Genomic DNA, 22545 nt, shown 5'->3' with positions numbered 1-22545 from the left:
TTTTTCCAGAAGCTTTTGGATTGAAAATGCTCTCAGTTCAGGCGGGAGTTAAGAGGTTAACATAGAAGACTCACATGTGTCATGCATGTCATGTTTTGATAGATTTTGATGAAGTTCTTTCTCATATTTCCTCATGATTTTACTCATTTGCTTCTGCAGTGTTATCCTTAGTCTCTCGTTCGGGTGGTGAGGAGTGTTTTTGAAGTCTTGTTTAGACATTATTTAACAAAAACATGAGCAAATTCAAAGCTACTGTGCGGAAATGGTTGAGTAAAATATGTAACAAGTGCATTTGTCCATTGTGAGATCAATAAAGGATGATCTTATCTTACATTCAAGGCCGTAAACTCTCACATCATGTCCTACATTAGTTATGCTGGAGCTACACCCATATTTGTTTAATAGCAGGTGACGTCACGAGGCGGTGCTGCTGTTTCCCTGGGCTTGACTGAACATGTCCAAACAGCTGAACTCCTACAGTGGCCTCAGTGCTGGCTCTAAACCATAGACTGACTGTATGTATAAAACACTACATGTATGAGTGATTTCTTTCATAAAACCTTGTAATATGTGTTTTATTTAGCCCTGCAGGGACATCAGTGCAGACTCTCAGGAACAAAAGTGAACATTAAAAGGATTTAGTGTCAGGAATAAAACAACTACAGTGAGTCTGAAAACGTCCTGTTTGCAAATCAGTTAAAAAACCTCGAAAAACACACGATCCATGACGGTGACTTTCTAACTTTTCACACAAAACTCCACTTAAACACCGAATCTGGGCTAAAACACGTCTAAAAAGAGGATAAAACGGACTAAAGCTGTTCTAAATAATGACTAAGTTTGATTAAAGTTCATATAAATCACGTCTAAACCAGGTTTGAGTGAGAAAAAGTCCAAACGGATGAACAAAAGTGACGTTAAAGCATAAATGAGTAGTAGAAGCTAACAGGCTAACGGCTAACAGACTTGTAGCTTTGATATTTCTTTATGATTTGTGTTAAAAGAACTCACTCTGATCCGCGCAGACCGAAGATCCGGATCCTGAACCAGCTCCACCTGGAAACAAAACCCTCAGATTAAACACAGTTGATCGTTTAAAGTGGACAGATCCAAGTGGAAGCTAAACCATGCCCATTGTGTCCATAAACAAAGTCCGTTCTTCTTCACGCGCCGCAGATGCAGGTCAGCGCAGTGCTGCCCCCGGCGGCCCACACAGGGATCGACTTCTCTGTGAAGCACAACACTGGAAACATGACCATCTTTAATGAGATAAGTGACTTAAAATTGCTTGAATTAAAGTTCTTTTATGTTGAATTTGAGTTGGTTTGAACTAATCCCAAGATACAAAAGCGCCAATGGAACAAGAATAAAACCCACTTGAAATCAGACAAAACTGAGACGAAAACAAGGATGAAAATGTGACAAAAAAATGACAAAAAATTGATAAAAAATGGGCCAAAAAAATGACAAAAATGTGATTAAAAAAAAATACAAAAAATTGATAAAAATTTGACCAAAAAAATACACAAAATGACAAAAAAAAACGAAAAAGTTACAAAAATGAGTTGAATACCCAACAAAAAAATGATGGAAAAAAAATCTGATGACATGAGGAAAAAGATCCTCTCGGTTCAGGCGGGAGTTAAGAGGTTAATAATGTTGTGAATATGGAGCTAAAATGTAATGACTGATACTGGGATGTTTCCTTTGATATTTGGAAAGTAACTGTCTAACTATCTAAATACTCTCAAATGAAGGTGTAACTTTACTAGACTTTACTGCAGGGGTCGGCAACGTCAGGCCCGGAGGCCAAATCCGGCCCTCCAGCAGAGAACCTCTGGTCCTCAAGGTGATTTTGAGAAATATTATGACACAAATCAGAGAGTACTTTAACAGTTTTAAGGTTAAATGGGAGAAATACTGTCAATACACCCAATTAGGTCATATCATGTACAACTCTGGCATTTGTAGAAAGTGCACTGGAAAAAAATTACACAAAATTAAACAATGTGGATTTTCTAAGCGGATAAAAGGGGGAACTATATTGTAAGGCGTAATAATACCAGGAGTAGTTCAAAATCTGCGCAGTAATCTTCACTTTACTGCGCAGATGCCAAACTACTCCTGGTATTATTACGCCTTACAACATAGTTCCCCCTTTTATCCGCTTAGAAAATCCACATTGTTTAATTATGTGTAATTATACTTTGTAGTGGAACACTTCACGTAACCATATTTAAATAGGGAAAACGTGGAAGAGCTTGACCTGTTTTGGAGCTATAGAGGAGAGAGGGAGAGGCTAAATGCTAACGCCGTCTGCGCTGTGTTTACGTGACTGAAGATCAGACAGGTCCTAAAGAACTCGTCACAGCTCAGGTAAGAACATATCTCAGTGTGGAAAAACGGTGGCCTATTCCTTTAAGAAAACTTGCCTACCCCTGCTTTACAGTTACTCAAAATGAGTATTCTAAATACATGTATTTATTTACTCCCCAACAATATATATAAGCAGCAGAAATAAAATAAAATGAAAAGAAAGTTAAAGAAAATAAATAAATACAAATCAATTTAAATTAAATTTAATGTAAATAAAAATAAAATAAATAAGTTAACATTAAATTATAATTATAATGAATTAATTACAATAAATTAAAATACAAAATAAAATAAAAAATTGAAAAAATAATATAATGAAATAATATAAATTACATTAAAAACGATTAATTCAAATATAATTAAAAAAATATATTCAAATTAGAATTACATTTAAAATAAATTAATCTAAATAATTTAAAAGTTCTGAGTGTAATCTGAATCTAAACCCTCATACCAGTCATTATTTGCGTGCGTGCTGTTTGTGCAAAGAGGAGCTTGTTATGCTAATTTTTTGACGATATGATTGAACCTAAACATGAATAAACCCGGATAAACACTGACAGCACCGCGGGTCTGTCATGTTCCTGCGTCTCCATCGTCCTGCCGTTTGTAAACATGTGAAAGTGTCTCGTCATCTCCGCAAACTGCGCAGCCGGCGGAGACGTTACGCTGCGTGCGCGCGCTTCGTGGCGTAGCTGTTTGGTGAATAGCAGCAGGACGTCAGGAGGAAGCAGCAGCGGCAGCAGCAGTTCCACACTCCTCCTGTTGTGACGGACATTAGACACTGGACAAATGGACCTGTCGTCGGGCTAACACGGGGCAGCAGACCGCAGAATGGCCCGGCCTGTCCACGGAGCCTCGTACTTTCAGCTGCCGCTCCTGTAGCTCCTCTCTGGGCCGCTGTTGTCGCTCCTCTCCGGGCTCCTGTTAGCTAGCATTAGCACTAGCAGCAGCGGCTCCTCCTCCAGCGGTTAGCGGCTCCTCCAGCTGTTAGCGGCCCGCTCCCTGGGCTCTGCCCCGGTCCACACGTTCCTCCCACCGCCCCCTCCTCTGCCCGGACACGATGGTGAGGAAAACACGCGCTTTATAATGTCTTAATTCACGGTAAGAGCTGTAGATGATGAGGTGAAGCGGAGGCTAAGAGCTAGTGATGCTAGCGCAGGTTCAGCTCACAGCGGGGCGCGCGCTTCAGGAAGTACACGGAGAGGATTTACTACTGCATTTATATACATTATCCTGAAATACATCAAAGTAAATCACTTTTGAACACGGGGTTGGCTCTTATAACCTTTAATGCTTCGGCCTGCTCGTTTTGAGGTGTCATTACTGTGCAATAATGTGATGATGTCAATTGATAATATACATTACTCAAATAAACTATTTACTACTACTACTATGACTGCTATTACTACTACTAATTAGTTATTTAACCTCTTAACCCCCACCTGAACCGAGCACAGTTTCTCCTGTTTGACTTTACCCAAAATAATTGTCACTTTAGATGAGTTTTGTAGGTCTTAGCTTTCAAATGATATAATTGAATTGAACATTTTATTTCAAGCCATAAACAAAACTATACAAACAGTGTTGAAGAACAAACACAGAGACAAGAGTTCAGGCCGTATCTGCCCGAGATCTTTACCTTCACATACGACACACTTCCCTTTACGACAGAATAAAATAAATAACATTTTAGCCCCGCCCCCCCCCCCCCCCCCCCCCCCTTCATGTGTTCTAACTCATTTAAATATTGTGGTTGCTAAACTAGCTTAGTTTAAGTTAGTTAATGAGAGCACGTGTTATACCATGGTCTGGGTGAATACTGGACTCTGATTGGCTGGTGCATTATTTTGGTATAGATACAGACGGCATCTCGTCATAGAAGGGGGCGTGGCTTCGCAGAGGGAGAAAACAGAATCTTTAGAGAAACACAATTTTCACTCTTTTTTGCCATTTTCTGGTGGAATATCAACTTATTTATCACAGACAAATAAAGTCAAGTCTAAATCGGGCCCATATGGATATTTTCTCACAGCAGATTGTTCAGTAGAAGTGAAAAAACGGCAGTTGTAGCTAGCGCGAGCTAACCGTTAGCATTAGCCCGATGCTAACATGTAGCATCAAGTTAGCATTCTCTGTTATTCATGTATTTATGGGCTGTTGAACCACTTTGCACCTCCTCATGTCTTTGTATCATTATTTTGTAGAAACTATATTCATACTTCAGCATTTGTTACAGTAGTTTTTGAATAATTAGAGAAAATATACATTTTTTCAAAATTGTTTTCCCCCTTAACTGTTTTTAAAATTGACCATATATGGGCGATTCCAGAGATGCCGTCTGTATCTATAACCGCACACGTAGTCCGGTAGTTAAATCACTGGGATGTCACTCCGCTGTGGCGTCGCCATAGCAACGCATGACACAGCTGAATCAGATAAAGGCGTAATTAGTGACTGACAGGAACGTATGAGATGGATTTAGTGTTTGCTAAATGTTTGTAGAGGAGAGTGAGCAGCTAGGTTAGCTACTGTTAATAACATATGAGCTTTACATTTCTATTGGAAACGGTTAAGGCTATTCATCATTTTCAGACGTACATAAAATGATCCTCATTGAAGCATCTTTGTCTGGATTAGTAAAGTCAAACATAAAAGTTTGAGTTGGGGGGGCCCAGGTGTGAGCGACTCCACCGCAGCTGTTTCCATAAACAGTTGAGCTGGTTGAGCTAGCTAGCTTTAGCTTCAGGTTAAACAGTGTAATGGACAACACCTCCCACCCACTGCACGGGACTGTAGAAGAGCTGAGCAGCTCTCTCAGTGGCAGACTGAGACACCCTCAGTGCAGGACGGAGCGCTACCGCAAAGCCTTCATCCCCACTGCTGTCAGACTGTGCAATAAGACTGTGAAGTAACATGTGCAATAATCTCTGGATCAGCTGCACTTTATTTCCTGCACCAGCATCACTTATTGGCTCCTGCACTAGGACTGTAACTTTACACCCCGATATTTTACTAATATGACCTGTTCTAGTTTTTATCCTATTTTTATTGTTGCTGCTCACCTATTGTTGTATTTCTGCTGCTTGTTGTACATGGAGACCTCGTTTTTATTCTATTTTACTGGTTGCACATTTTCCTGTCTGTTTTTGCACAACTCTGAGTGATTTCTTGAACGCCGACTGTAACAAGTGAATTTCTCCATTGTGAGATCAATAAAGGTTTATCTTATCTTATCGTAAAAGGTAAATAACTCCTGCCCACGAGTGCCGCATATCGGTGTTTCCTTCCAGGGAAAAGTGTTTCCGGGTTAGTCCTGTTGTGTTGTGATTCTGTGCTGATGTTGTGTCGTTGAGCCTGACTGAGATCCTCGTAATAGCTGCGGAGAATGACTCGCTCTGAGACCAGCCTTCAGTGACCGGCTAATAACCCACACAAAATAGTCCCGTAGTTATAAAGGACGTGTTATAAAGGACGTTTTATAAAGGACGTGTTATAAAGGACGTTCTTTTGGAATTGCTGGTATTGCTGAGTTTTCCATTGTTTAAGTTTGCGTCAGAGGCATCAGGTCGACATAAATAACATTGTTTATTGTGATATTTTCTTGCCTCAGTTTATCGAACTTCATATATTCTGTTATCGTGACGGGCGTGATTTAAAATGTGTCTCACAAAGGCTTGAATATAAGAAATAAAGCTGGCGTTCCTGCGCTCAGTCCAATCCTCCAAGAGGTCATTTGAATATTTGTGTGAAGTCTGAGAGTGATTTGTGTCAGTCTGATGTTTGCATAGAGGGTCATGTCAGGCAGAGTGTTTGTCAAAGCTCAGTCTGTAAATACAAACCTCAGAAAAAAGCAGAAGCTGTTATTATGTCCACACTTTGTCGTATTGTTGCAATCTTATACTGGTGTTTGTTCTGTACTTCAGTAATTCAAAGTAGAAAGTTTAACTCTGCTGTGCCCAGATCTATGATTGGTCCGATATGAAAATGTTCTGCCGATACTTTTCCGATATCTGACTTGCTGCTGTGGCCGATGTGAAGAACTTTATTGTCATGATACTGTTGTAAAAGCTGTAAATTGTGTAGATCAGGTGTTGGGTTCGTCCTGAGCCGCTGTGGCCGACCTGACCTCCGTGTTTCTGGAGGAGAACCTGCTCATGACGTTACACGGTGAAAGAAACAGACTCTTGATGAAGCTCCGGCTCATCAGACCAGACCGGATTCCTCCTGTTCTGTTTCCTGTTTCCTCTTTGACGACACCTGTGGATTTAGTTGTTCCTGTGTACTGGGGCAGCTTCGACCTGTGTGGAGTTTGCAGGTTCTCCCCGTGTCTGTGTTGTTTTCCCCACCAATAAAAACATACAGGTGTTTCTGGAGAGGCTCTGGCTCTGCTCCTACAGGTCACTCACGTGGCCGTCACACCTTCTGCTGACGTTTATTTGGACTTTGTGTTTGCCTGGATAATAAGTTTATTGTTCGCTAATGTTCATGCATTGTACTTTCAATACCTTTAAAAACCTTGAGTGCTTTGGAAGGCGCCATACGAATATTATTATTATTATTATTATTATTATTATTATTATTATATTTTATTTTATTTTATTTTTATTAATATTATTATTTTTATTTTTATATTTTTTTATTATAATTTATTATTTTTATTATTATTAATTTTTATTGTTATTATTTATTATTTTTATTATTATTTTTTATTATTATTATTGTTTTATTATTTTTTATTATTATTTTTATTATTATTTTTATTATTTTTTTATTATTATTTTTATTTTATTTTATATTATTTTTGTATTATTATTATTTTTATTATTATTTTTATTATTATTTTTTATTATTATTATTTTTATTATTATTATTATTAGTTATTATTTTTATTTTTATTTATTATTATTTTTTTATTATTATTATTATTATTATTAAATGCAGAGAACGAATTTCCCTTTGGGGATTAATCAGATATAACTTATATAATACAAATGCTGATATAAAGGGTCCGATGCGATACTTACTGTGATAAACGTCATAACAGACTACTATAGAGCTCCACAGTCCCGCCTCCTCTTGCTTTGAGACCGTGTTGATTTGGAATAAAGTCTTTAACTCCGTAACTGCGTCAGCTCGGGCTGAATCCAGCTCTGTGGTTCTAAAGCGACCGCAGAGTCAGACGCAGGTGAAAAAAGCACGTCTGAGATCCATCTAGTTTTATCCAGATCTAACACTGAGAGTAAGAAAAACGTCAGAAAAACGTTCCCAACGATCCAATTAAACGAACCACCATCATTTTTATTCACATTAGCAGGATCCAGATTGTTTAACCTCTTAACTCCCACCTGAACCGAGCACATTTTCTCCAGTTTGGCTTTACCCCAATCCAAAAGCTTCTGGAAAAAAGGTGAGAAAATAGCGACAAAACTGAGACGAAAACAATGATGATGTGACAAAAATGAATGAAATTGATGGAAAAGTGGCAAAAATGTCACAATAAATTGACAAAATTTGACGAAAAAATGACAAAAATTTGACCAAAAAAAAAAATGACAAAAATTTGATTAAAAATTTGACAAAAAAAAAAAAAAAAATGACAATAATATGAATAAAATCTGATAGAAAAAATGACAGAAAAATACAAAAAAGTTAGAAAAATGAGTTGAATCCCCAACAAAAAAATGATGGAAAAAAATCTGATGACGTGAGGAAAAAGATCCTCTCGGTTCAGGCGGGAGTTAAGAGGTTAATAGTGAAATAATATAGAACTTTTGTCTGCAAAGTAACAGAATGTTTCCGAACACAGATGTGCTGTGATATATCGCAGAACCATCTTTCGTCCCAGCACTTTTTATACAAACAGTGAGGCTTTTTAAAATCAATATCCAGGCTCAGATACAGTAACAGCAGCTCCGTCTGCTCTGAATTAAACTGATTAAAGCTCGTTTCTCTCGGAGACACGTTTTCCTGAGTCTGTGCTGCAGTTTCTTTATTTTACAGAGTTCTCTGCAGCACAATTAAATAACCTGTTTCCCGGCCAGAGCAGTGGCTTTTTCTGCACTGCTGCTTCTGTTCAAGGACGAGACGACGTCACAGCGCAGACTGATCCAATATTTACTTACATCGGATTTGGATCATAATAATAATAATAATAATAATAATAATGATAATGATAATGATAATGATAATGATAATGATAATGATAATAGCGGCACGGTGAGGCTGCGTTTCAGTTTCATGCAGCTAAAATCTGGATCAGTCTTCATGAGGATGTGAGACAGGCCTCAGCTCTGACAATGTTCAAATCCAGGCTGAAAACAGTTCTTTTTGCCCGTGAATATGACTGAAAGTATTTTATCTACACTCCTGCCTTTTACTGTAATTGATTAATTTTATGTTGACGTCCAGAGGAGAAGGAGCGACAAAACAGAGGTAACTTTGTGTGAACGAGCAAGAAAAAATAGTTCTTAAGACAGAGCGAATCAAAACAAGACTTAACCCCTTAACTCCCACCTGAGCCGAGCACGTTTTCTCCAGTTTGGCTTTACCCCAATCCAAAAGCTTCTGGGAAAAAGTTGAGAAAACAGCAACAAAACTGAGTGACAAATGTGACAAAAAAACGAGAAAAGTTTGACAAAAAAGTGTACAATTACAAAAAAATAAAAAAAATTGACAAAAAATTAGACGAAAAAATGACCAAAAAAATGACAAAAATGTGATAGAAAATTGACAAAAAGTTGACAAAAAATGTGACAAAAAATGACGACAAAAAAATGAGTTAGAAAAATGAGTTGAATCCCCAACAAAGAAATGATGGGAACAAAATCTGATGACGTGAGGAAAAAGATCCTCTCGGTTCAGGCGGGAGTTAAGAGGTTGAAAATAGTTTTCAAGACAGAGCGAATCTAAACAAGACTTAAAAATGCGTAAAACTGAAAGTATTTTATCTACACTCTCGCCTCTTGCTGTAATTGATTAAGTCTATGTTGATGTTTTTATTGATTGTATTTGTTTTCCTATGTTTATGCAACTGTGAAGCACTTTGAATTGCCTTGTGTATGAATTGTGCTCTACAAATAAACTTGCCTTGCCTAATAATGATAATAATGATAATGATAATGTTGATTGTGCCGATATTTTGTCCGTCCCGACCAGAGCCCACCGCCTGTTCAACATGACAGGACCAAGTGTTATTCCCGGCTGTGTCTGACGGTGTGTTTTTATTTAAGGTGTACCTGTTGAACCCCATCGAGAACCTGCGGGGCTACGTCACTAACCGGCCTCCCCTGGTCATCTTCATGGTCAGCGTGAGCGCCCTGGCCATCGCCTTCCTCACCATCGGCTACTTCTTCAAGATCAAAGAGATCAAGTCTCCGGAGCTCACCGAGGTAACGCACGAGGTTACTTTACTGTGGTCCTTTAACCTCGCCTTCCTTTACTGTGGTCCTTTAACCTCGCCTTCCTTTACTGTGGTCCTTTAACCTCGCCTTCCTTTACTGTGGTCCTTTAACCTCGCCTTCCTTTACTGTGGTCCTTTAACCTCGCCTTCCTTTACTGTGGTCCTTTAACTTCGCCTTCCTTTACTGTGTGTCCTTTAACCTCGCCTTCCTTTTCTGTGGTCCTTTAACCTCGCCTTCCTTTACTGTGGTCCTTTAACCTCGCCTTCCTTTACTGTGGTCCTTTAACCTCGCCTTCCTTTACTGTGGTCCTTTAACCTCGCCTTCCTTTACTGTGGTCCTTTAACCTCGCCTTCCTTTACTGCGGTCCTTTAACCTCGCCTTCCTTTACTGTGGTCCTTTAACTTCGCCTTCCTTTACTGTGGTCCTTTAACCTCGCCTTCCTTTTCTGTGGTCCTTTAACCTCGCCTTCCTTTACTGTGGTCCTTTAACCTCGCCTTCCTTTACTGTGGTCCTTTAACCTCGCCTTCCTTTACTGTGGTCCTTTAACCTCGCCTTCCTTTACTGTGGTCCTTTAACCTCGCCTTCCTTTACTGCGGTCCTTTAACCTCGCCTTCCTTTACTGTGGTCCTTTAACCTCGCCTTCCTTTACTGTCATCCTCGAGTCTGCACACGTCACACTCCTATAATCATTCCGACACTGCTGTGGCTCTGACGCTACATGAGCCGCTTTAATCTTTAAATATATTTAGAACAAAGTCCATGTTTTTATTGAATGAAACGTCACGCGGCAAAACTGTGGATCATTTCACACCCGTGCAGAGATCGAAGAGCTCGTGAACCTTCAGGAGGCAGCAGTGGATTGTGGGATTGTTCTGAGCTCCTTATGGGCTGAGGTTCCTCTGTTAAAGGAGGTGTTAACCTCTTAACTCCCACCTGAACATGTTTCCTCCTGTTCTCCAAATTCTCCAAATCTAAAAGCTTCTTCAAAATAACGACAAAAAACAAGAAGAAAAAGAGGATGTAAATTGACAAAAAAAAACAAAAATCCAGCAAAAAAAGGACAAAAATCCAGCAAAATGTGACAAAAATCCAGCAAAAAGTAACAAAAATCCAGCAAAAAGTAACAAAAATCCAGCAAAAAAAGGACAAAAATCGAGCAAAAAAAGGACAAAAATCCAGCAAAAAAAGGACAAAAATCCAGCAAAAAAAGGACCAAAATCCAGCAAAAAAAGGACCAAAATCCAGCAAAAAAGTGACTAAAATCCAGCAAAAAAAGGACCAAAATCCACCAAAAAAGGACCAAAATCCAGCAAAAAAGTGACTAAAATCCAGCAAAAAAGTGACTAAAATCCAGCAAAAAAGTGACTAAAATCCAGCAAAAAAAGGACCAAAATCCAGCAAAAAAGGACCAAAATCCAGCAAAAAAGTGACTAAAATCCAGCAAAAAAAGGACCAAAATCCACCAAAAAAGGACCAAAATCCAGCAAAAAAGTGACTAAAATCCAGCAAAAAAGTGACTAAAATCCAGCAAAAAAATGATAAAAATCCAGCAAAAAAGTGACTAAAATCCAGCAAAAAAATGATAAAAATCCAGCAAAAAAGTGACTAAAATCCAGCAAAAAAAGGACCAAAATCCAGCAAAAAAAGGACCAAAATCCAGCAAAAAAAGGACCAAAATCCAGCAAAAAAAGTGACTAAAATCCAGCAAAAAAAGGACCAAAATCCAGCAAAAAAAGGACCAAAATCCAGCAAAAAAAGTGACTAAAATCCAGCAAAAAAAGGACCAAAATCCAGCAAAAAAAGGACCAAAATCCGGCAAAAAAAGGACCAAAATCCAGCAAAAAAAGGACCAAAATCCAGCAAAAAAAGGACCAAAATCCAGCAAAAAAAGTGACTAAAATCCAGCAAAAAAAGGACCAAAATCCGGCAAAAAAGGACCAAAATCCGGCAAAAAAGTGACAAAAATCCAGCAAAAAAGGGAAAAAATCCAGCAAAAAAAGGACCAAAATCCAGCAAAAAAGTGACTAAAATCCAACAAAAAAGTGACAAAAATCCAACAAAAAAGTGACAATAATCCAACAAAAAAGTGACAATAATCCAACAAAAAAGTGACAAAAATCCAACAAAAAAGTGACAAAAATCCAACAAAAAAGTGACAAAAATCCAACAAAAAAGTGACAATAATCCAACAAAAAAGTGACAATAATCCAACAAAAAAGTGACAATAATCCAACAAAAAAGTGACAATAATCCAACAAAAAAGTGACAAAAATCCAACAAAAAAGTGACCAAAGTGCCATTAAAAGTGACAAAAACACATAAGGGAAATAAAAAGTGGCAATGGCAAAGAGGAGAGAATGCATTTGGTTTTGGCGGGTGGTAAGAGGTCTAAGGAAACAAGCGGCTCCTTTAACTCCCTCCTAACTGACACATTTAGAAGCTCCTTGATGCTCGTCCAGGTCACCGATGCTGCTTGTTCTTCTCAGGACTGGAACACGTTCCTGCTGCGCTTCAACGAGGTGGACCTGTGCGTGTCGGAGAACGAGACCATAAAGCACGGCCTGAACGAGTCCACCACGCCCGACAGCCCGGTGGTGACGAGCGGACACACCCAGGCGCCGCTGCTGCTGGACGACACCGGGCCCATCAACATCTCTGTGCCCATCACCCTCACCCTGGACCCTCAGAGGCCCTTCGGAGGCTACTCCCGCAACATCACCCACCTGTACGCCACCGTGCTGGGCCAGCAGGTGGGGCTATCGGGTCAGTATTCACCCACCTGTACGCCACCGTGCTGGGCCAGCAGGTGGGGCTGTCGGGTCAGTATTCACCCACCTGTACGCCACCGTGCTGGGCCAGCAGGTGGGGCTATCGGGTCAGTATTCACCCACCTGTACGCCACCGTGCTGGGCCAGCAGGTGGGGCTGTCGGGTCAGTATTCAGCCACCTGTACGCCACCGTGCTGGGCCAGCAGGTGGGGCTATCGGGTCAGTATTCAGCCACCTGTACGCCACCGTGCTGGGCCAGCAGGTGGGGCTATCGGGTCAGTATTCAGCCACCTGTACGCCACCGTGCTGGGCCAGCAGGTGGGGCTATCGGGTCAGTATTCACCCACCTGTACGCCACCGCGCTGGGCCAGTATTCACCCACCTGTACGCCACCGCGCTGGGCCAGCAGGTGGGGCTATCGGGTCAGTATTCAGCCACCTGTACGCCACCGTGCTGGGCCAGTATTCACCCACCTGTACGCCACCGCCCTGGGCCAGCAGGTGGGGCTATCGGGTCAGTATTCACCCACCTGAGGTTTCCTGCTGTCGGGAGGTTTTCTGCAGTCGGGAGGTTTTGGTTTCCTGCAGTCGGGAGGTTTCCTGCAGTCGGGAGGTTTTGGTTTCCTGCAGTCGGGAGGTTTTGGTTTCCTGCAGTCGGGAGGTTTCCTGCTGTCGGGAGGTTTTGGTTTCCTGCAGTCGGGAGGTTTTGGTTTTCTGCAGTCGGGAGGTTCTGGTTTCCTGCAGTCGGGAGGTTTTGGTTTCCTGCAGTCGGGAGGTTTTGGTTTTCTGCAGTCGGGAGGTTTTGGTTTTCTGCAGTCGGGAGGTTTTCCTGCAGTCGGGAGGTTTTTCTGCAGTCGGGAGGTTTCCTGCAGTCGGGAGGGTTTGGTTTCCTGCAGTCGGGAGGGTTTGGTTTCCTGCAGTCGGGAGGGTTTGGTTTCCTGCAGTCTGGAGGCTCTGGTTTCCTGCAGTCGGGAGGTTTCCTGCAGTCGGGAGGTTTCCTGCAGTCGGGAGGTTTTGGTTTTCTGCAGTCGGGAGGTTTTGGTTTCCTGCAGTCGGGAGGTTTTTCTGCAGTCGGGAGGTTTTGGTTTCCTGCAGTCGGGAGGTTTTGGTTTCCTGCAGTCGGGAGGTTTTCTGCAGTCGGGAGGTTTCCTGCAGTCGGGAGGTTTTCTGCAGTCGGGAGGTTTGGTTTTCTGCAGTCGGGAGGTTTTCTGCAGTCGGGAGGTTTTCTGCAGTCGGGAGGTTCCTCGTCGCTCTTAATAACACAACAAGAATGTGGTCATGCCAGAGTGAGGCGCAGCCCACGGCCTTTAACACATCTGTGGCGCTGCGTAAACTCACCTGTTATATTGACTCTCCCCCCCACTCTCCCCTCCCTCCCTCTGCTTCTGCTGCGAACGACACGAAACCTCCTGTGACCTCTGACCCTTGTGTCTGTTCAGGCCGAGACGCCCACGAGGAGGTGAACATCACCTTCACGCTGCCCGTGTCGTGGAGCTCGGACGACTGCGTGTTACACGGACACTGTGAGCAGGTGGTGTTCAGCACATGTATGACCATCACCGCGGCCAGCAACATCTTCCCCGTCACAGTGTGAGTACGAGCCGCCGCCATCGCTTACGTCACCTCACAGGAGTTAAGGCCTTAACCTCTTAACTCCCACCCGAACGGATCCCGTTTTCTCCAGTTTGGCTTTACCCTAATCAAAAAGCTTCTTGGGGAAAAAAGCACCAAAATAGCCACAAAAAATGAGAAGAAAATAAGGATGTAAACACAACAAACGAGACAAAAATTCTACAAAAAATTCAACAAAAATTCTACAAAAATTCAACAAAAATTTAGCAAAAATTCAACAAAAATGTGACAAAAATTCAACAAAAAATGACAAAAATGTGACAAAAATGTGACAAAAATTCAACAAAAATTCAACAAAAATGTAACAAAAATTCAACGAAAAATGACAAAAATTCAACAAAAATGTGACAAAAAGAAAAACATACAAAAGGTGACTCAACACAGCAACAATGCGAAGAAAAAGCTCAGTTTCGTGGGTCTTAGCTTTCAAATGAGGTGTTACACAGCCAAAAGACAGAATGCACTTGGTTTAGGCAGGTGGTAAGAAAACTAAATATCTGTTGTTGTCGATAATTGTGAGTAATTATTCAATCTCAATATTCTTATTATGGGATAAGGTTGTTAACCCCTTAACTCCCACCTGAACCGAGCACATTTTCTCCAGTTTGGCTTTACCCGAATCAAAAAGCTTCTGGAAAAAAACTGTGAAAATAGCGGCAAAACTGAGACGAAAACAATGATGGAAATGTGACAAAAAAGTGACGAAAAATTTATGAAAAAGTGGCAAAAATGTCACAAGAAATTGACAAAAATATGACAAAAAATGACCAAAATGTGACCAAAATGTGATAAAAAAATGGATGACAAAAAAATGACAAAAAAGTGACAAAAATGAGTTGAATATCCAACAAAAAAATGATGGAAAAAAAATCTGATGACGTGAGGAAAAAGATCCTCTCGGTTCAGGCGGGAGTTAAGAGGTTAAAACTTGAATGGTTGTTAAAATGCCTAATGTGAAAAATGAAGTTCTTACATTTGTACGTCCCACTGTGAAATCAGAAACAACAGTTTGACTCTTGGATTTTTGTGACAGTGATTTTCTTTACAGTCCATTAATATATTGCACGTTCCAAAACAGGTCTTATTTTTGAGATTTTATGCTCTTAACCTCTTAACTCCCGCCTGAACTAAGAGCATTTTCTCCAGTTCAGCTTTACCCAAATCCTGTAGGCCAGTGTAACGCCTCATTTGAAAGCTAAGATCAACAAAACTAAATTGATCTTTTTCCTCACATCATCAGATTTTTTGTAACTTTTTTGTCATTTTTTGGGTCATTTTTTTTGTCTCTTTATGTCACATTTTTTTTCATTTTTTGGGTCATTTTCTGTCCATTTTTTGGGTCATTTTTTTTTTAATCAATTTTTTGTCATTTTTTAAAATCCATATTTTTTTTTTTTTACATTTTTTGTCTTTTTTTTTTTGTCCATTTTTTTTCTCTTTTTGTCACATTTTTTGTCACATTTTTTGGGTCATTTTAAAAATCAATTTTCTGTCATTTTTTGTCATTTTTTCGTCAACTTTTTGTCATTTTTTTGTCTGATTTTGGTCGTTTTTTTGTCATTTTTTTGTAAATTTTTTGTCAATTTCTTGTGACATTTTTGCGACATTTTGCCACATTTTAATCAATTTTTTCTCACTTTTTTGTCACATTTCCATCATTGTTTTCGTCTCAGTTCTGTTGCTATTTTCTACCCTTTTTTCCAGAAGCTTTTGGATTGGAGTAAAGCCAAACTGGAGAAAAAGTGCTCGGTTCAGGTGGGAGTTAAGGGGTTAAAAAGGTCTTAAAAAGTCTGAAATTTAACTTGTCCAACTCTGCAGACGCCCTGACTTCAGTCCATGACAAATAAACACCATGTGGCCTTTTGTGGTCACATTTTTCTGATATTCTGCCTTATTTTTTCATTGTGTTTCATGTTTATTGTGGAATATTTTCAGATGAAGTACTGTAATGTTGTTTCTGTGCCGCTGTTTCTCACAGACAACCCCCCCACTGCGTCCCGGAGACGTACACCAACGCCACCTCCTGGTACAAGCTGTTCACGCTGGTGCGGGACTCGGACACCAAGTACAGCCAGGACTACAACCCCTTCTGGTGCTACAAAGGCGCCATCGGCAAAGTGTACCACGCCCTCAACCCCAAGCTGACCGTCATCGTGCCGGACGTGAGTGACACAGCCGGGTGTTCACAGGTCACAGTTCAGGAGAGACGCTGCAGGGGAAGAGGAAAACATCTGGATGCTGAAGTTGTAGCTTTTAGAGCCAGGTTTAACCTCTTACCACCCGCCTGAACCAAATGCATTCTGTCCGCTTTGGCCATTATATAGGTCTGTGTAACACCTCGTTTGAAAGCTAAGACCCACAAAACTGATCTTTTTTCCTCGCATTGTTGCTGCGTTGTGTCACCTTTGTATGTTTTTGTCACTTTTTGTTGAGTTTTTGTCATTTTTCGGTAGAGTTTTTGTCACATTTTTGTTGAACTTTTGTCACATTTTTGTTGAATTTTTGTCACATTTTTGTTGAATTTTTGTCACTTTTTGGTTGAATTTTTGTCACTTTTTGGTCGAATTTTAGTCAAATTTTAGTCACATTTTTTCACATTTTTGTCACTTTTTGGTAGAATTTTTGTCACTTTTTTGTGGAATTTTTGTCACTTTTTTGTTGAATTTTTGTCACTTTTTTGTTGAATTTTTGTCACATTTTTGTTGAATTCTTGTCACTTTTTGGTTGAACTTTTGTCACTTTTTGATTGAATTTTTGATTGAATTTTTGTCACTTTTTGGTAGAATTTTTGTCACTTTTTTGTTGAATTTTTGTCACATTTTTGGTAGAATTTTTGTCACTTTTTTGTTGAATTTTTGTCACTTTTTTGTTGAATTTTTGTCACTTTTTGGTTGAATTTTAGTCACATTTTTGTCACATTTTTGTCACATTTTTGTCACTTTTTGGTTGAATTTTTGTCACTTTTTGGTTGAATTTTTGTCACATTTTTGTTGAATTTTTGTCACATTTTTGTTGAATTTTTGTCACTTTTTTGTGGAATTTTTGTCACTTTTTGGTGAATTTTTGTCACTTTTTTGTGGAATTTTTGTCACATTTTTGTTGAATTTTTGTCACTTTTTGGTTGAACTTTTGTCACTTTTTGATTGAATTTTTGATTGAATTTTTGTCACTTTTTGGTAGAATTTTTGTCACTTTTTTGTTGAATTTTTGTCACTTTTTGGTAGAATTTTTGTCACTTTTTTGTTGAATTTTTGTCACTTTTTTGTTGAATTTTTGTCACTTTTTGGTTGAATTTTAGTCACATTTTTGTCACATTTTTGTCACTTTTTGGTTGAATTTTTGTCACATTTTGGTGAATTTTTGTCACTTTTTTGTTGAATTTTTGTCACATTTTTGTTGAATTTTTGTCACATTTTTGTTGAATTTTTGTCACTTTTTTGTTGAATTTTTGTCACTTTTTGGTTGAATTTTTGTCACTTTTTGGTTGAATTTTTGTCACTTTTTTGTTGAATTTTTGTCACTTGTTTTCTTATTTTTTTGTGGCTGTTTTGGTGCTTTTTTCCCCATGAAGCTTTTTGATTAGGGTAAAGCCAAACTGGAGAAAATGGGATCCGTTCAGGTGGGAGTTAAGAGGTTAAATGTGTGTTTTATTTCGTGACTTATTAGATTTGCTCAGAGGGATTTTGGATCTGCTTTAGTTTTTGAATAAGGTCGTTCTTTGAGGTTCATAGTGAATTCATATTCCATATTCACTGAAGTCAATCAACCCCTGACTTTTATTATTTATTTTTCTCCACTTATGATGAGCTGGTTCAAAAACTAAACAAGATCCAAAATCCCTCTGGAAAAATCTTATTCTCTAATATGTGACAAATGATACAATAAGTAAGGATTAAACAACGAGGAGCCGTGCATTCGACGGTTATAATGCACGACGCGGAGTCAAGAACACCACGACGCGCAGCGGAGTGGTGTTACTCCGCGAAGTGCATTATAACCGTCGAATGCACGGCTCCGAGTTGTTTAATCCGCTTATACCATGGTCCCACAAACGTAACATTTATAATAAGTATAAGTTTCATTTACTAAACTCACTAATTATGCCAGACCACCGGGACTATTTTCTGTGGATTATTAGCCGGTCACTGAAGGCTCGTCTCAGAGCGAGTCATTCTCCGCAGCTTTTACGAGGATCTCAGTCAGGCGCAACCAAACAACATAAGCACACGCTGCATCGCCAGAATCACAACACAACAGGACTAACCGGGCACTTTTCCGTGGAAGTAAACACCGATGTGCGGCACTCGTGGGCAGGAGTTATTTCACTTTTACGCTGTTTAACCTGAAGCTAGCTAGCTAGCTCAACGAGCTCAACTGTTTATGGAAACAGCTGCGGTGGAGTCCGCCTACACCAGAGCCCCACGAACTGAAACTTTTATGATTGACTTTACTAATCCAGCCAAATATGTTTAAATGCTGGATTATTTTATGTACGCCTGAAAATCATGAATAGTGCCTTAACCGTTTTCAATAGAAATGGAAAGCTCATATTTTATTAACAGTAGCTAACCTAGCTGCTCACTCTCCTCTACTTCACATTTATCAAACATTTTGTTTTGGCCAAAAACGTTGAAATTAAACAAAATCCATCTCATACGTTCCTGTCAGTCACTAATTACGTGTTTATCTGATTCAGCTGTGTCATGCGTTGCTATGGCGATGCCCACAGCGGAGTGATATCCCAGTGATTTAACTACCGGACTACGTGTGCGGTTATACGAAAATAATGCACGCTTGTTAGCACCCACCAGCCAATCAGAATCGAGTATTCACCCAGACCATGGTATAAATGTAAATCTGGGTCCATTATTTAGATTTCATTGCTAGAAATATCTGCAATTTGGCCATTTTCGCTTCAGTAATCCCGCCTCCTCCTCTTCCAGGACGACCGCTCCCTCATCAACCTGCACCTGATGCACACCAGCTACTTCCTGTTCGTCATGGTCATCACCATGTTCTGCTACGCCGTCATCAAGGGCCGGCCCGGCAAAGTGCGGCCGAGCAGCAGCGCCTCGTCCGGAGAGTTCTGTCCCGAGAAGGTACAGCACAATGACCCCGGCGACAGGTACAAAGAAACCCGTCTGTAAACGACCTCCGATTGGTCCTGTCACCTGCCAATCACTCCACGATCAGCGGAGTTTCTGAGCTTCTGCTGCGGCCGGTGGCGGCGCCTGCTGCTCTTTCCTCGCTCTGGAGGAGTTAGATTTACACGGGATCCAAACCGGCTTAGATCATGTTTTACACCAGCTTTCTGTTTGACCCCTTAACCCCACACCGAGCACCTCCAGTCTTACCCAAATCTAAAAGGATCCAAAGTAAACTATAGGCATTCATAGGATATATTGTACCTCTACCACTGTGGTGTGCAGTTAACTCCGCCCCCTCTCTCCGAGCTAATCCGCACATGCAACATTAGCTGTAAAATATATATAAACATCACAGCAACAGCAGCTCAATATCTGCAACAAAGCTTCATAAATGGCTAACAGACACGCTAACACACATGCCATCACACATGCTAACACACACGCTAACACACACACGCTACCACACACGCTAACAGACATGGTAAGACACATGCTAACACATACACACGCTAGCACACATGCTAACAGACATGCTAAAACACACGCTAGCTCACATGCTAACACACGCGCTAACACACGCTAACAGACATGCTAACACACACGCTAACACACATGCTAACAGACATGCTAACACACACACATGCTAACACACATGCTAACAGACGCGCTAACAGACACGCTAACACACACACGCTAGCACACATGCTAACAGACATGCTAACACACACGCTAACACACACACACATGCTAGCACACATGCTAACAGACATGCTAACAGACATGCTAACAGACATGCTAACAGACATGCTAACACACACACGCTAGCACACACGCTAACACACATGCTAACACACACGCTAGCTCACATGCTAACACACACGCTGACACACATGCTAACACACACGCTAACAGACATGCTTACACACATGCTAACACACATGCTAACACACATGCTAACACACATGCTAACACACACGCTAACAGACACGCTAACACACACACGCTAGCACACATGCTAACAGACATGCTAACACACACGCTAACACACACACACATGCTAGCACACATGCTAACACACATGCTAACAGACATGCTAACACACACACGCTAGCACACACGCTAACACACATGCTAACACACACGCTAGCTCACATGCTAACACACACGCTAACACACATGCTAACACACACGGTAACAGACACGCTAACAGACATGCTTACACACATGCTAACAGACATGCTAACACACATGCTAACAGACATGCTAACACACACGCTAACAGACATGCTAACACACACAGAGTCACAGAAAAACACTGTTTTGGTGAAAGTCGCCGAATCCCGGAGGTAATAAAAAGAACAGGCGTGTCCAGAGTAGGTCAGAAAGAGCTCCATCTTCACAGCTGCAAACATGACATCTGTTCAGACGCTCTTTTTTTCTTTATTTTTTTTCTTTCATTCTTTCTTACAAAATGAATAATGAGAAAGCTGTTATATAAATTATCAGGCCTAAGGCTTTACATTATAGACGTCGGGCTCTTCCTGTTTGACTCTATGATGTAAAAACGTCAGAGTCACAGGTCAGTGGTTCACCAGCAGAGGGCGCAGCAGCCGCTCAGAGCAGGATTCAGGAGTGTCACAGGTCAGTGGTTCACCAGCAGAGGGCGCAGCAGCCGCTCAGAGCAGGATTCAGGAGTGTCACAGGTCAGTGGTTCACCAGCAGAGGGCGCAGCAGCCGCTCAGAGCAGGATTCAGGAGTGTCACAGGTCAGTGGTTCACCAGCAGAGGGCGCAGCAGCCGCTCAGGGCAGGATTCAGGAGTGTCACAGGTCAGTGGTTCACCAGCAGAGGGCGCAGCAGCTGCTCAGAGCAGGATTCAGGAGGATTACTGAGAACTGTGTGAATGAATCCACAAACCACTCTGGGGTGTTTTTGATAAGACAGCACCTATGATTAACTTTATAGCCTGCTGACCGGCTATAATGTTAATCCTGGCTAGGAGTGCTGTCCTTTCTTTCATTAATTCATTATTCCCAGGAACTAGCACCCAGTCAGAGAGCACTTTGTGAGTTGAGTGCGTTGTTTGTTTGTGTTTTTGATCAGGAAATAGCACAACATTTCCACGATATCAGACCTTTACATTGATTTTGTTGCATTTTTCTCATGTTCTCATTGCTTTTTTGTTGCATTTCGTTTCTTTTGTGTAATGTAGCTGTAAGAAAGCCACAAAAACGCATCGAAAATGCAACAAAAAAGCCAGGTTTAAGTCGAGTCGCTTTTAGATTTGGGTAAAGCCAAACTGGAGAAGGCGGGGCTAAGAGGTTAAATCAGCTGCATCCTTCCTCTTTAATGCTCTGTCTCCTTTCTTCCTGCTTCGCTCTTCTTTCTGCCTGTGATTCTCCAGTGATGTGACGGGCGGCGTGACGTAACTGTGCGTTTCCCGCGTGTGTCTGCAGGTGGCGCTGTCAGAGGGCTAAGAAGAGCCAGGACTATATCAGAACTTACCTGTGAACGGACTCCAGCCTCTCTGCGGTTTTAACGTTGGTCAGACTCCAACCAAAGATGTAACGTAATCAAGTGCCTCTCCTGAACTGTGCGTGAAGAACGGGGAGAACGCTCGCCTCGTCGTCCTGTCCGTCTCCGTCTCCTGCAAACCGGGACGAACCGGGACGAACCGGGACAAACCGGGACAAACCGGGACAAACGCTTCCTCCACCAGAGAGGAGCCGCCTGCTTACAGTTACAGGAACGAGGCAAGAATCCTACAAATGTGCTTTTCATAATCGACCTTTCGCAAAACCCCGCCCTGAAACCAGAGCAGAAACACAACGGGAAAAGTTAAAGTTGTTCAAATTCGGGATGCACGATAATGGAAACCAATACCGATAAAACCAAAATGTATAAACTCTATTGAAGATATACAAGTGATGAAATATAGATCTTATACAAATCAAATAGTTCATCCCTTCTTTGCATTTTTCATCATACTAATGAATTCTTAGAAGAAACTGGTGGAATACAGACAGAAAAGTTCCCTGAGTCTAGAGCAGACCTGGGCAAATTACGGTCCACGGGCCACATCCGGCCCGCCGTACAATTCAATCCGGCCCGGCCGAGTATGTAAAAAAAAAAAAAAGTACCACCATAAGAAAAATACAGCTTTATTTTCAGGTCTCGTCAAACAGTTACATAAAAGTCCATTCGATTCATCCGTTTTTCCCC

General features: G+C 40.9%; 1 protein-coding gene across 2 annotated transcripts; it reads left to right on the top strand.

Moving 5' to 3' along the window:
• Positions 1-3077: 3077 nt before the first annotated feature.
• Positions 3078-21976, top strand: tmem248 (transmembrane protein 248). Of its 2 annotated transcripts, none has more exons than XM_079565689.1 (7): positions 3078-3442; positions 9609-9767; positions 12266-12542; positions 13986-14136; positions 16157-16340; positions 19122-19303; positions 21780-21976. In XM_079565689.1, exons 1-7 carry the CDS (start codon positions 3440-3442, stop codon positions 21832-21834), a joined length of 1011 nt encoding a protein of 336 aa, XP_079421815.1. In that variant the 5' UTR covers positions 3078-3439; the 3' UTR covers positions 21835-21976. The 2 variants fall into 2 exon arrangements, with proteins under 2 accessions (XP_079421815.1, XP_079421816.1); XM_079565690.1 differs by having other exon boundaries at positions 3079-3442; positions 19122-19277.
• Positions 21977-22545: the final 569 nt, after the last annotated feature.

The sequence above is a fragment of the Gobius niger genome, assembly GCF_951799975.1.
Source record: "Gobius niger genome assembly, chromosome: 11".
NCBI classification, from domain to species: Eukaryota; Metazoa; Chordata; class Actinopteri; order Gobiiformes; family Gobiidae; genus Gobius; species Gobius niger.
Note: the sequence above shows the minus strand (reverse complement) of the source record. Positions and strands in the feature narration are given on the sequence as shown.